Source organism: Sarcophilus harrisii, chromosome 5 (assembly GCF_902635505.1).
Source record: "Sarcophilus harrisii chromosome 5, mSarHar1.11, whole genome shotgun sequence".
Lineage (NCBI taxonomy): Eukaryota > Metazoa > Chordata > Mammalia > Dasyuromorphia > Dasyuridae > Sarcophilus > Sarcophilus harrisii.
The window spans coordinates 180,348,792-180,364,391 of NC_045430.1; the positions used below are offsets into that span (position 1 = coordinate 180,348,792).

Here is a 15,600-nt window from a genome sequence, read left to right on the forward strand (position 1 = left end):
ACTATTTTGTTCTGAATCAGACCCAAGGTTATCAGTCATCTTCCATCTGATGCAGAAAATGAGAGGATGAGGGTAGTGGGAGCAGGCTATTGTCCTCTGGAAAGGAACTGGACTGAGAGCAAGAGAGGATGACTCAGGACAGACACAAATGAGTTTCCCTATGGCCTGTGTTGGTTAAGAGAATGCCCACAATGAGGAGATCAAAAATTGCTTTTTTGAGGTCAAATGTAGAGGACATTTTTGTTCTTGTGCATGAGCATCTCACAGGGGCTTAGCCCAACTGTGGACCTACTTTGTGAAGCTGAGCAGAACAAGGAGAAATTATTGTGGCTGTAACTCCTGGGACCACAGGCCTGCCTGGACTGGCTTCCAGGCTTATTAGGAGAGAGAGAGAGAGAGAGAGAGAGAGAGAGAGAGAGAGAGAGAGAGAGAGGCAGAGAGAGACATACAGAGACATACAGAGAGAGACAGAGAGACAAAGAGGGGGGGAGAGGGAAGGAGAAGAGAGGAAGGAAGGGGAGAGGGAGGCAGATGGGCAGATCTGATGGAGGGAAGGAAGGTAAGAGACTAGTTCTGTGGGGAAAAGCAGAGACAAGAGCATGCATCCTAGAGATTCCACAAACATCCAAGCAGAAGCTGCCTCTCGTGCATGGGGCTGAAGAAGGAGAGGGACCTTGGAGACATGCATGGCCATGAAGGGGGCAGAGAAGAAGCTGCCAGGCACTGAGCCACGCATGCAGCTGGTCTCAGGCACAGCAGGACATGGCTTCCTCTGGCTCACTTAGAGGAAGTTTGGCATCCAGAGCTGCAGGCAGAGGGGGTGGCCGACCTAAGGGACAGGGAAGGAGTGAGGAGTAAGGGGGGATTCCAGCCAGCATCTCCTTCCCCTGCCTGGGAACAGACTGACTGAAACTGCTCCCCACTCCCGCCTGTAGGAGATTCTTCCTAAATTATTTTCTTTGGCATTGAATCAATTCAGGCCCCTGTATTTCTCCTCATTTCCTTGTTCTAAGCTGTCTCTTTTGGGGGCTGGGACAGTGGCTCCCAACTACCCCCTTGGCTATAGGGTACAGAGAGTGGGCTTTCAGTATAGTCTGGGTGGGTGTTTGGGGATTAATTTTAATCCCAGTCTGGGCACAGGTACATTCCCCCTTTCCCATGTGACTCTAGGAAGGTATACACGAAATCACTTTTGAGGGAAAGGGAAGCAAAGAAACCTTTTTTCCTTTGGGAAGGCCATAGAGACTAACACAAAAGCATGTCAGGTATTTGAACGACCCCCACATGGAGGTCGGGTGCAGATTGAATCTCTGTGGACATCAGCTCTGGTAACCTTTCAGTCCCTGGACAGAAATAGCTAACAGTGGCTCCCTTCCTTCCTTAAGGATTCATCTTTACCTTTATGTTCAATTCCCCCAAAAGGGAAGAGGTGGGAGAGCAGGCAATCACCCCTCAGAGGGACGAGGTCACCCTCTGAACGACCAGAGCTCAAAAGTCATAGGGAGGAAAAGCATAAAGTAGGGACAGGGGGAGGAAAGAATCACAGTTCCTCTGTTCTATGAGCTCTTTGAGAACAGGAACTAAATCTACTGTGTCCTACTGGCCCACAGTAAGTGCTTATTAAATGCTTGTTGATTGATTAGGATAACATTGAAGAAGGGAAGGAGAAGAGATCAACTCTTCCCCCCTATTCTCTGATCAGAGATTTTAGGGTTGAAGTTTCTACCTTATGGTATAGCTATGACCATGAGAGTCAACTCTGAAACAGAGGTTTTCCTAGCCTCCAATAAAGAACCCCTCATAATTCAAGGGGAGAGGATTGCCCCTTCAGTCTAATTTTTCTCTTTCCCCAGTGGCGTAGCCCTAAATGCTGCAAATTTCCATTGACCCTTTGGATGCTTATAAGGAATGTGAGGAAGACCGAGCTTCTCAGCTGAAAAGATGGAATGGGTCCTTTTTATCTCTCACTCTCAGCCTTTTACCTTAGTTTTCTACTATATCACATGAGCACCGAGAATCCAAATGAAACAAATAGAAAGAAAAAGTGACAAAAAACATAAGACGGACTCTGGCCATGGAGATTCCCATGATTCCAGGTCTCAAGGCTGTCTGGACAAAGGGAAAAACTGGATGTTCAGAGGACCAGAAAGAAACAAATAACAACTACAATAATTCTAAAAATTCCTTCTTTACAAATTAAAATACCATCTCCCAAGAGAAATAAGGAGGCTGTGATATGGTGATCTTTTTTTCTCCCTTTTCTTTTTTAAAGACCATATATTTCTCTCAGGCAATTGTAAATTTTTTTCAACAACAAAAATAGGGAGAAAAAATCCTGTACCAGCAAAATATCAATATCAACAATAATAACATTTCTTTAAAAAATAAAAGTTTCAACAGAACCATGACAACAGTATTCTTTGCTGCTTTTTTTTCATTCTAGTTGTGCAAAAAAAAAAATCAAAGCCTATTCACACATACATATTTGCACCCACGCAGACAGTTTCCATTCGGCAAACTTGTGTTAAATAGATCTGTGTCTCCCTCATTTCCTCCCCAACCCCATCATATGTGCAAAAGAATTTCAGTGGCCAGGTTCTTCCTTGACCAGCCCCCTGCTTACTTTGTTCAGCCTGCCTGGTCCTATAAGTTGTTGAGAGGAAAGAGAAGTAACCAGCTAAAAAGTAATTTCTAAGTCTCTCCACCTAGCAATTCATTCACCAAAGCATTTGGTTTTTCTTTTTTTCTCTCTCTTAAAATGAATCTTTTCACATTCTCCTACTTCTGTTTGCCACGTACCTAATATGTCCTTTCTTTTCCTGTCAAATTCTCTGCTGTTCCCAGGATGTCCATTATTTCTTGCTTCCTCACCCTCCCCACCCCAGCCCCCAAACCATCAAAATCTGAAACTTGTCAGGCAACTAAACAGGCTTCTTTTAGGTGGGTGAAGCTTTCCCCATCACCATTTCCTCTCCTCTCCTCTTCCTTCTAACTATGAGTACGTGAATCATTTAGCAAATGTTGAAATAAATGTCCTTAAGTTGCAGGATGAGTTGATTATGAGGTGATCCCTCACAGAAGTCTCAGATACACATACAAGAGCTCCAGACTTGAAGCTCTGTCCCAGCCACACATGCATACACATGCATGTTCATATATAGACACTTTCTAAGATAGCCCCATCCTTCCCTCCAATCTCCCCCAAAGGGCTGGGAAAAGCTATAACTTTCATCCTCTCCCTACTAGACTGTATTAAAAATAAGTAACAAAGGTATTTGATGGTAAGGAGTGTAATAGGGAAGTAGAGCTGACCTCCCCTACCAGCACATCCCCTAGAAGGTGCTTCTCTTCTGCTTCTTTGTCTCCTCAGTGGGCCATCACATGGGGCTCGAGCTGCTTGAAGGGACAACTCGTGTTGGGTGGAGAATTGGACTGGGTGGCTTCTAAGGTCTCTCTTGATTCTAACCTTAATGCTCCATCATGCATTGTGAAGCCCCAATCTGTCTATCTGCCTGCCCGCCTGTCTATCTGTGTGTTTGTTGCCCGCTCAGGATTAAACTTTGGATTTAATCAAGCAAGGATTTGGACAGATGACAGAGTTAGAGTGATTCTTCCTTCAGTTTTGTCCTTAGGCTAAGGTCCACTATTCATCCTTGTTAAGGCCAGCCAGGACTTTGCTTTGGCCATTTTAAGGCTGCTCAGGAGCACCAATCATAGGTGATGTCCAGAAGGGTAATGAGGGAGAGAGTTACAGGTGAGACAGCTTGGATGCTGATGGAACCATGAAGGGGAAAGTGTGTGAGCTGAGTATCAGCCCCAGTAGTGGGGAGCTGCTGAGAAAGTAAAGAAGGCTGTGGAGACTTCCTTTCTTAGAACTGGGGAAAAGCATCTCCCAGACACAATCTGTGTTTCAGAGGGACCCCTGATGAGTGATTATGATGGGGAATAGAAAGACAGTTACTGGAGCAGCAATTGCTTTCTGTCGTTCAGTGTGAGGCCCTGGGAAGAGATGAATCAATGGATTAGACCTGGGGAGATGGTTGCGATTCAATTAAATGGGAAGGTAGATGAAAAATAAGAAATCTTGTTCTAAGACAGGACAATCCCCCTGCCATCCCATCCCACCACTTCTCTTCTCCAATACACTGCATTTTTTGTGCTATTGGAGTCAGATCACAGTTTTTCATGGAACCATTGACTTAAACCTATAAGGGACTATTATAGACCATCTAGTACATCTCCTTCATTTTTCAGATGAGGAAACTGAAGGTCCCACAGGTAGTAAATAGTGAAGAAAGGATTTGAACCCAGGTGTCTTTCCATTGTAACATTTTCTTTCCGAATGACTTTCTCCAGAGAGAAAGAACCAAGAGAGGGGCTTGGTCTCTATAGGGATTAGAGGGAGGGCAGCCTGAGGAATTCCAGCAATAAAGAAGCAGAAGAAGGGGTGAGTTCTCTGGGCGTCTCTTCCTTGAAACCTTGACTTTACCCAGGAAGGCGAGGCTTTCCTTCTCAAGGCCGCTGAGTGAAGGGACCATTGGCTAGAGCTCGAGTTGGATGTCAGGCAAAAGGAGAAAACTGTGTCCTTGTCTTCCCAGCCAACATAATACTGAGTTCCTCTGTCCATTCCCTAGGCCATGGGTCCATCCAAAGAAGGAACTATGGGGAAACAAAAGCAGCACAGAGATGACCCCTGTCCATCTGGAGATATCATCATCCATTCATCATTGAGGGTGGGCTGCAGCTGGAAAAGAGATCTCAGCTCTTGTGTCCTTCTGTCTGCTCCTACTCCATGTTTTTTCTGTCTTGCCAGGATGGCTGGGGACTGGGTGGCTTGGTCCCACCAAGAATGTGGCAGAGCAAAAAAAAAAGGAAAGAGAGAGAGAGAGAGAGAGAGAGAGAGAGAAGAAAAGGAGAGAGAGCGAGAGCGTGAGAGCGAGAGCAAGAGCGAGAGAGAGGGAGAGCGCTGCTCAGGTGATGCTTGTAGCCAGTCGGAACTTGCACTTGGTAAAGATGATGATTTAGTCTGAGGCACGGCTTGGTATGTCCCCCCTCCAAGGGAGTCTCGGAAGGACAGTTCTCAGCTGTCTATGCTCATGAGGGTTATGACTTGTTCTAGTTTGTAGGCTAGTTTCTGCTTCCCACACTGGTCGTCGTGGTCCAGGGGTCCGAGGATCTGCAGAGAAGGGACCAAGGGCACAGATTACCGAAGGCACGCACCTCGGGGTGTGGGCAGGGTGCAGTGCACAGGCTCCCGGCCAGGGTGCAGGTGAGCGCAGGCCGAGGCACGGGAGCTACATGTCCCTGAGTGTGTGTCCGTGTGTACACGCCCATGCGGCGTGTAAGGCTGTGAGCAAACTCCTGCAGGGCCGGTGGGGGGTGAGTTTGCAAAAGGGGGGGGGACACATTCTGGTACATGGAGATGTCAGAATACCATGCAGGTATGTGTGTACACGTGTGGGAACACGGGATGCAAAGGCGGAAGCTCACACTGGGCCACAGAGAGAGTGGGGAGCGGTTCGAGTGTCTGCAGGAGACAGGAACAAACAGTAGGAAACATTATACTAAAATGGTACAAATACACTGGTGAAGGGTGGCATCGGTAGCTTTGGCAACGGACCAGCCCACTTCCCTGGGACCATTTCTGAAGGAAGTTCAGCCATTTCCTGGGATGCCCGCCTTCTGCTTTGTTCCTCTGCTGATAGAAGCTATGGGGAGGAGCCCTCACAGGCCAAATGACTGATAGAGAGGAGCCCTTATAGGCCAAATGACTCTCGGGCACCTCATCTGTGTAATATGGGAAGGATACTTGCACAGTCCCCATGGAGCTCCGTGCCGTAGCAGGCAAGGCACCGGGCTGGGGTCGGGAGAGCCCGAGTTCAGATCCTACCTCAGATGCTCACAAGATGCCTGAATACAGGGGTTACAAATGAGACGTCCAGTCTCGGTGGATCTCTGACGTCCCTTCCAGTTCTAACTCCCTGAGCTAGTCCAAGTTCAGAGGCCCGCTGTGGGCGATCTCAGGTGGTCTGGGGGATACTAGAGCAGTCCCCGAGCCTCCTCAATAAATGCCTCCCTAACTTGTCGGCCTGAGAGTCACAGTCTGAGCTCTGACAGTGCTGCTGCAAAGGGACTGCTCTGGGTGGGGGAGCGGGGCCAGTTTTCTGTGCCACAGGTGGCTCAGCTGATCAGTTCTCTGCCTGAGAGCAGGGGAGGCTGGAAAGAGCCTGAGGCTTCCCCAAAGAACTGAGGCGGGAGAGGTTGTTCCTAGGGGTGGGAAGGGGAAGCCAGAAAGGCTGTGAAGGACAGCGAGGGCTGACGTCATCATCCTGCTGGACGGTTTCCGCCAGGACTCTCTGTTTTTTGTCAAACCTAAGCTTGATCCGTGAGGACGCTGGACCGAGAAACAGTGACCCAGACATCTCCATCACTGTCCCTCAGGATCAACGTTCCTACAATGTCAGAATGAGAGGGAGCTTCGGGCTTGTTCACAAACTGAGCCCCAGAGAGGGATTAACTTGCCCACAGTCTCACTGAAAATGAATATTTTTTGAGTCTTTACTTGACTGGCCATGGGGTCCAGGATGGAACTTGAAAGCTAGAGAAGACAGCATCTATCCCACAACAAATCCTGGTCATCATGTCTAGAAATTTCAAGAATAGAAAAGACTCTTCACAAATGGGAATCCTTGAGAACTGGGAAGGGAAGTGGGAGAAGAAAAATGTATGTGTATGTCATGTTGGACTGTTTTCTGTGGTTTCCTCACAATCACATCTGCAGTGACAATACTATACCCATTTCACAGGTGCAAAAAATAAATAACTTGCCCAAGTTCATACTGTTAGTACGTAGTAGAGCTGAGACTCAATCTGAGATCTTCTGGTTGGAATTCCAGTACTTTTCTCTATACTGGGGGGCCCAATGAAGGGAAATTGAAAATAAGTCAGTTAGTTGGAAGACAGAAAAATAATCAAGAGCTGGAAAGGGGAACAAGCGTAAGATATTTTGGTCTAGTGTCTCTTGTTTTGTAAAACTAATCTGATTCTAATTGGTCACCAATAGGTCCTGGACCAAGCCCCATTTGGTCATTGTTTGGGTTCAGATTGAGTCAGGTTGGATGTAAATAGCAATCATTTCTGCTTTGGCCAGAAACCAAGAGGATCTTCCCTTTCCAGATTCATTTATTTATTCATCTATATTTTTTCTGGACTAGATGAAAAAGGAGATTCTTTGCTTCAATTGCTACTTAGACTTAATTACTGAGTGAGTGCTGCCTTGGTCAAATTGAGACCTGTTGAAGACTTTAGTTTTAAAATGCCAGTTTCCCGCTGCATCCAGAGCCACGTGATTGATCTATATCTGGCCAGGGAACCTAGATGGCTCAGGAGGGGGAAGTGAGGCAGGTGACTTTGCACAACCTCCCTCATTTAAATCTTATTCACTTGCATGTCATGGCGTCCCCTCCCCAAAGTCATGGTCCTCTTCAAGAACAAAGAACAAATAATAACAATCTTCAGTGCCTAGAACAGTGTCTAGCACATAGGTGCTTACAAATGCTTGGCCATCTGAAGTGTCTAAGAAAGGGCAGGTTTTGAAACAAATGGAAATTTAATGGAAAACCTCCTGGCTGACTCCAGCTGATCCAGGGCTCTTCCCCTGGGAAGAGACTAAAAATGAATTTTTTTTTAAATAGGAAGAAATATACTTTCACTTTCTATATCTTTCTCCTCGTGTCCCACTCATTCACTCAGACACTGAGAAGATAATGGGACCCAGGTTAGGGCATAGGGCATTGGACTTGAAGTCAAGAAAACCTGAATTCAAATCCTGTTTTGGACACGTTAGCCATGTAGTCCTGGGCTAGTCATCCTTTTTCAGCCCATCTGTAAAATGGGGATAATAAGAGCACTTGTTTCACATGGTTGTTGGGAGGATCTAGTGAGATAGCAGATGAAAAGCTGTACCTTGCAAACTGTAAAGTACTATATAAGCTTTCATATAATTTACATAAATATAACTATTTCTAAAGCTATTATCATTGGGTTTTAATTTTCATTAGGGTGGCAGATTTATGTTTTCTTTCACAACTTGTATGGAAATGTTTTGCATAATTTCACAAGTTGTTTCTTAATTGTGTGTAGGGATCAGAAAGAGAACCTAGAAGTCAAAAAATTTAAAAACAAATGTAGAAAGATAAAATAAAATAATAAATAAAAACAAAAAAATTTTAAAGTAAAAAAAATAAAGCTCTTATCATTAATTGAGATGGGCTTGATGAAGAAGAGCTAGGTTAGGATTGGGGGGGCAGGGAAAAGTCTCAGCATCTCCTTCACATGGCCACTCACCTGAGTCCCTTCTGTGGACAGTGGAAAGGTTGGAAGTAAAAGACAAGATTCAATGCTCTACCTAATTCTACCGAAGTCTTTGCCTTCTGATTATAGATAAATTAAGAATCATCCTAGCCTCACTGGAGCTATATTAATTGAAATATGATAGGGATTTAGCTATGTCAAGGCTTGTGCATCTGTTGATTTATAAGACTATCTGACCAAGAAAGACGAATGTGAAGTCCATGATGTTTAGATGGGCTGGTGCCCCTGGGAGCCAGAATTATGAAAAAATTTGAGATTCCAGAAAAACTGAGTTTAGGAGATAGTACACAGAATCCTTCTGGGCTGAGGGCCAGGAAAAAGGGGAGATTCGGTCAGTGAAACTTGTGGGCAGAATTCAAGGGAGCTGCCTTGTTGGCGTCCTTGGAACTTAAAAGAGACTAGAATTAACGTGGAATAAGAGTTGGGAGGTGGGAGGGGAAGAGATATTTTGGAGATTAGAAAGAAGGAGTCTGACTTCATTTAGTGCTCAGAAAAACTATGAGGATATGGTTTCCCAGGACTGCCGTTAGAAGTCAAGGAGAATTAGGAAGGACAAGTGGATATGATCATAAAAACCTGATTTATTTGTTAACTGGGGTTGAGCCAAAAATGAGTAATGAGACAGGATTACTGTTCTGGGTATGGTTTGTATCCTGAGATTGCCATATATGGGAGCAAAGACAGATTACATGTGTGCTATGCTTTGGAAAGCACTGAGGGGCATTCTTTAGGGGGTAGCACTTGAGAAATCCTGAATTTTGGGACCATGATATTTGGGGCAGAAACCCCCAAATTTGGGGGGTGATAGAAGCACTTCAGCAGCAGGACTGATTACACGTGTGATTTGAAAGACATTGAGGGGGATTCTTTAGGGGTAGTGCTTGAGAAAGCCTGAATTTAGAGACCATGATATTTGGGGCAGAAACCCCCATATTTTGGGGGTGATAGAAGCACTTAAGCAATGGGACTGATTACAATGGGCTTTGGAAGGCATTGAGGGGGATTCTTTAGGGAGTAGTGCTTGGGAAAGCCTGAATGTTGGGACCATGATATTTGGGGCAGAAACCCCCATATTTTGGGGGTGATAGAAGCACTTAAGCAGTGGGACTGATTACAATGGGCTTTGGAAGGCATTGAAGGGGATTCTTTAGGGAGTAGTGCTTGAGAAAACCTGAATCTTGGGGCCAGGATATTTGGGGCAGAAACCCCCAGATTTCTTGGAGTGGTAGAAGCAGTGACAAGAATCTGTTGGGAGAATATTCTGGTTGGGAGAAGCCTGAGAGGCCATTTACCAGCCCGCTGTCCCCTCTCTGAGGTCCAGACTTACCTCCTCACTGTATTTGCCCACATAGGAGAAGATCTCGGAGAGGGCACTCATTGTGTTGAATTCATTCATGTGCATGCGGGATTGCTCAGCTAAGTAGGCGTTCATGTCCTGGTCACTGATGGCTGGCATCTTCCCGATGTCTGAGTAATATCTGCCAGAATGGGATGTGAGAAGGAGAAAAGGCAAAGTCAAAAATGGAGAAAGACAGTGGGGGGGCCATGGACACGTGATGGAAACCTCTTGGGGCCGGTACTGCTCCTCGACAGCTGCTCACCATGGACACACCCTCAGGTTCTTCCACCTGTCTCTGACTGGGTCATCCCAGAATCTTTGGTGTACCATGGAGGCCCAGGTCTCTATTCACTGGCCGCCATTCTTTTCCAGACTGAACTTCTGACTCAGTTCCACAGGACTTTCTCTACCAACCCTTCCCCTCCTTCTCAGCTCCTCAGCCAGGATTATTTATTTATTTTTATTTTTCTGCTTATATTTGTATTGCCAGCCCTTATATTTTGCCTAAGACAAGAGTCTTTTTTCTTTTGTTAGGCAGCTAGATCAAGTAGGAAATAAGGTAGAACTGGGGAGCCAGGGAGGACGTTCAGAACACCTCTTCCTCTCTTCATTTCTTTTCCCTCCCATCAGCTCTGCAACCAAAATAGTCTCAGTGTCCCGTGGTATATACAGGATACGGAGCCTACAGATGATCTTTTCTAGATGTTAGCTGTGTGCTACACACAAGTCAAAGACTTTCATTAGAGTTGGAAGGGATTTTGGAGATGAGTTTACGTAGGAGGAAACTGAGACCCAGAGGAATGAATGTCACTTGCCCATGGTCACGTAGATGGCAAGTGGTGGAGCTAGGATTTGACTCCAAGTTTTTCAGCCCAGGGTCAGCAGCTATAGAGCTCTCTCCCATTGGTTGCTTCCACCCAGGAACCACAATCTCTCTTTAATATAGCCACTTTTTCCTGATGTCCTCTTCCTTTCCAAGGGATGGAAGGGGAAAGGGTGGGGACGGGGGTAGGAGGCTGGCAAAAGGCAATCAGTCACTGTCACTTGCAGCTGTGCACTGCTGTCAACTGGTTAATTGGATGCCAGCATTTACATTTTTAATTTCTGCAATTTGACATTTTGTGCACCAAAACCCAACTCCCCCCACCTCTGCCAGAGAAAAGCTGCCCAGTTTCCTAATGAGGAGCTATAAGGCTCCAGTGCCCCAAAGACATCCAGTCCCCACTCTTCCACCTGTCCCCCTCCTCTCCAACTCCAAGGACCTCTGGCTTGCCCAGCTCAAGGAGATCAAAGTTAATGATGAACATGGCAGAAAAATGGAAGGAGCTCCTTGGGGAATTATGAACAGAAGTAGGAATCCCTGCTTCCAACCCAGGGATCACACACAGCTGGAGGTAACCATAAAGGCATGATTTATAGGTTATGAATATAGAGCATCTGATCACTATCTTTTAGTGGCTTCAGGGATGAGGAGAAGGGCTGGGCTTGTAATCTTCAGTTAGTTCTCTTCATCGTTTCATTATCAGGAGTATATTGATATTAATTATTGATAATATTATTATTAATACATGATAATAATTATTCCAACTTCCCTGAGGCTATGCCATCAGAATTCTAGCTCTAACAAATATTAGCAGATTGAGGAGGCTTTGAGTATGGACTTGGAATTAACTCTCCCTCCCATCCCTAATAACATCAATATAATTCTAGATTGCCTTTCCCCTTAACAGTGAGATGGAAGAGGAGAGTTCACATTGAGTGTTAAATTCCAGTTCAACTAAGAATTCTCAGGTTATTCTGAACCTCCCAGAGAAGAGGGATCTTACACAATAAATGACCCGGAAAGACTCTTTCTCCCTCAAATTAAAGAAAGAAAACCAATTTCTTTTCTGGGCTTTTCTGTTCTAAACAAGTCCCTGTATTTATGAGATGGAGATGATCTGGTACATAGGACATCTGGGATCACCACCTTACCTTTGCTTACATCTCAATCAAACGCTTAGTACCCTTAAAAGATGAGAATATTGACCTAGAAACTAGGGGGATGCTTGAGATTGTGTATGTAGGGTCCTGGGAGTTCCGTGAATGGATAATGATCTCTGGAGGTCTGGACATACTTCCTTGCTCTTGAATCAGGTGCTAGATCTGTCTCTTTCCCCCCAGCCCTGACCTTGGAGCCATGCAGTAGGAGACTGTGCTTTTCCCTTCTCTTTCCTATCAGTGCCCTGGGGCTGGAAGACAGGCTGACAAGGGGAGCCACTTCAGTGGTACACCAGTTATCAGGCTCAAGTGCTTTGGTGAAATGACAGTTCAATTTACTGCTGGAGAACTCTCATTGAAGGCGAGGACTGGGGAGCTTCACAGCACTGAGATGTGGTTTCCAGGGTTCTGAGACTGAGAACTCATCACTGAAACTAGAACAGGGAGCAAGGATACAGAGAATGATGGAGAGGGGGATACTAAAGATGCCTCCCAGAGCAAGGGGTACAAGTCATGAGCAGACACTGGGGGAGAGAGATAAATCCCCCCAATTGCCTTCCCCCAACACACAACACATTTTACACGTATATGAATATTAGCTCTTCATGACCCCTTTCTTTATAAGGATAGTTAGATGATGTAGCAGAGAGAGTATTGGACCTGGAATCAGGAAGATCTGAATTCAAACTTCCTAGTTTGTGACCCTGGCCAAGTTATTTAAATCTATTTGCCTCAGTTTCCTGATCTGTAAAATGAGTCAGAGAAGGAAATGACAAACCATGCCAGTATATTTTGCCAAGAAAACCCTGAATGGGCTCATGAAGAGTTGCACACAACTAAACAATGACATTCCTCATTTTTTATGATCTAGCATCTAGAGTTTGTAGGGAAATTAATCTATTCAGGTCATTTCTCCCCTTGTTTTTTCAGATGGGGAAACTAAGGCCCAAAGAGAATAAGTGATTTGTCCATTATCACTATCACATCCAAAGCAAAATTTGAATTCATATCATCTGACTCTGATCCTCATGCTGTTTCTATCAATCAATTAATTAATAAACATTTCTTAAGTACCTTTCATGCTGCTTGTTTTCCCCACTTGGAAAGGATCTCCTTGAAAGAAGATACTAAAAAGGATGTATGGTCCTTGATGAGAAAAGATGGCTGGATTTAGAACCAGGAAAGGAACTTGAGAGATCGATTGGTTGATAAACCTGGGATTTAAAGGCAGCTCCCTTCTGCTTGTGTCACTGCTTCCTAAGCCCATTACTACTCTTGTGGCACAATCTACAAGGTCATGGAGCAAATATGGCTCCCTGCGGCCTGATTTGAAGTCCAATCTGTTTAAATCAATCAATCAACTACCAAAAATTTATTCAGAACCTACTATGGGCCAGGTACTTTGTTTGATGCAAGCACAATGATAGAAATTCAAAGAAATGCAAGAAATTTGAAAAAAAACCATTATTTCTTTCTGAAAGAATGAATCCCTGCCCCGAAAGTATTATATTTCTTAGATAATATGATTGATTGATGATGTTTGGCCTTCATTCTTACACATTAGGCCTTATACTACATATCTTTAAAAATCCATTAATTTATCTTTATGTCATAACTGAGGAGCCACAAATTTCCTTCTTTTCTGTTGTATTGAAGAGTAGAATGAGGCACTATGATACATTTTCTTATAAAAAATGAAACAAAAATTATTGGATAGCCTCTCTAATCTATTGTAACAAACCTTATCTATCGTCATGATTAAAATCCCTAATTTTTTTTTAAAAGGAAACTTTTTTATGAGTAGTGGTGGGGTAAAAGAGGTTTGTTCTGTCCCTTATTTAAGAATGTGTTTTTCTCAGGTGGGAAGGGTCTGCATGAGATTATCCATAATCTCTCATATGTCTTCCATTGTTAGTGAGCGAGCCCCCAATGAGGATTTAGAGTTTGGCCTGTTACTTAAGCTATCTGTTCCACATGGCAATAAAATCTATGACCTTGGTCTTCTAGGGGCCGAGGTGAATTTGGGGTGAAAAGACATGGGTTTGAATCTCGGTGCTGCTTTTTTATGACCTTTGTGATCTTCGTAAAGTCTCTTGATTTATTTATTTCTTCATTTGTGAAATGAAGGTTCTGGACAGGTTGATCTTCAAGGTTCATTCCGGCTTTAAATTTGGTGATCTTATGGTTTTTATCATTATCTCACAAATCAAACCTCCCTGGGCAGCAGTTGGATGGATGACTGTAAGGGATGGGAGAGGGGCTGAGTCTCTGGCATCTCTGACCCCAGTTCTGGGGTTCTTGCCTCTCAGGTGCCTCTGCTGGGCCCTGCAGGGCGGAGCTGGTGCAACCTTGATCCTTTGTCCCCTTCCTGCAGCGTGCCCCTTATCTCCCACACCCTCGCCTGCACCACTCGAGCCTGGTAAAGGGACCCCACTGTGAAGCTCTCGTCGCTCTGTGCACAATTGCCTCCTTTTCAGCGCTTGCTGTGGTGGCCTTTGTGCTTGGCTCCTGTACAGAGACAGCTTATTGATTGTGAAGAATGCAATTAAGCCCTGTTAATGAACTTCAAACAAGTGTTCTCAGTCAGCTGGCTATGCAGCTAGGAAGGGAAAGGTCAGACCCAGCCCCTCTACTCCGATTTCCTCCTGTGAGATCCCTGCATGTCAATGAGTTGTTTCCCAGAAAGGCTGCTTCTTGGGGATTTAACTGGATGTATCATGGCCCGAAGAGGGAAGAACGGGATAAGGTGGCAGTCCTTCCCAGATTTCTCCCCACAGACTCTAGGAGACAGGAAGATCAGAGAAGACTGTACTTTTTTGTACAACATAGTGTGGCCTACTTGGATGGTTTTGCTGGGATCTGGACTGTCTTTTTTAACCATTTCTGTACAACACCTGTTTAAACTTTTTTGGGTGTGAGCTCCCCTCCTTTCCCTGATCACTGCCCCTACTCCCACCTCTTAAACTCCCAACATCGGCCTTGGGAAAACAGTGTTGCATGGTGGGAAGAAATCAAAGGATATGAATTTAAATCCCCCCACTGACCCTCACTGTCTATGTAATGTTGGGCAAGTCACAACTTCCCTGGGCTTGCTTTCTCATCCGTAAAATTAGGAGGTGTGAATTTTGGGATTCCTTCAAGTTCTATGGAGAGCTAGAAGAAACTACCAGTCTAATGGAAGATGAGGAAACTGAGGTACAGGTTAAAAGAATCAGTAAGGTTAAGGGGTAGGATTGATCCTAGGTCCTCACCTCTAGGTCTAGAGCTCTTTCCACATGTTCATTCTGGACATTTGTAGACTCTCTAGGGGACGGTTACTGTGAGTCCTTGAGTTTATGGTAACTCTGGGGACTCTTCCTGGGTCCTATTCACTTTCTGTGTGAAGTAGAGAGGAGAACTCCTCTATTAGAGAGTAGGAAATAGGGGTGATACCTGTGTTTTCATTGTGAAAGAAAATTCCTGGGGGAGGAAACTTCCTTCTTCCATGTAAGGTAGCCCTGCAATCTAAAGTCTTGGGGAATTGCCTTAGAACTGAGGGATCAGGTGACTTGTCCAGAGTCACACGCCAGAAGATGTCAAAGGGGGGTCTTGGTTTTCATGGTTCCCAAATCAGCTCCCTATCCACTACCCTAAGCCTGCTTCTCTCTTTCTCTCAAAGCCCCTGTGAAATGAATGAAGTTGGACATGAAGCAACCTGAGCTTTCTCCCTGTAAGGTGGTATTCTCACTGCTTCATGCCTGGGAGACATTAATCTTATAGAGAGAATCCCTGGTTGTTAGAGCTGTAGTGGACCTATGTTTCTGAGTGTTGTTGCTATTGTTTAACTTCAGTATCATGTAACCTTTATAACCCCATTTGGTCTTTTCTTAGCAAAGACCCTGCAATGGTTGGCCATTTCCTTCTCCTGC

At 44.9% G+C, this 15,600-nt stretch overlaps 1 protein-coding gene across 1 annotated transcript in view; it reads right to left on the minus strand.

Moving 5' to 3' along the window:
• Positions 1–464: 464 nt before the first annotated feature.
• Positions 465–15,600, minus strand: part of PLXNA4 (plexin A4) — a 636,841-nt gene continuing 621,705 nt past the window's right edge. The window contains exons 31-32 of the mRNA XM_003771610.3: positions 9,701–9,851; positions 465–5,176 (exon numbers count right to left, since the gene is read on the minus strand). Of these exons, the coding sequence (XP_003771658.1) occupies positions 5,081–5,176; positions 9,701–9,851 (247 nt within the window). The 3' untranslated portion in view covers positions 465–5,080. The remainder of the gene's footprint in view (positions 5,177–9,700; positions 9,852–15,600) is intronic.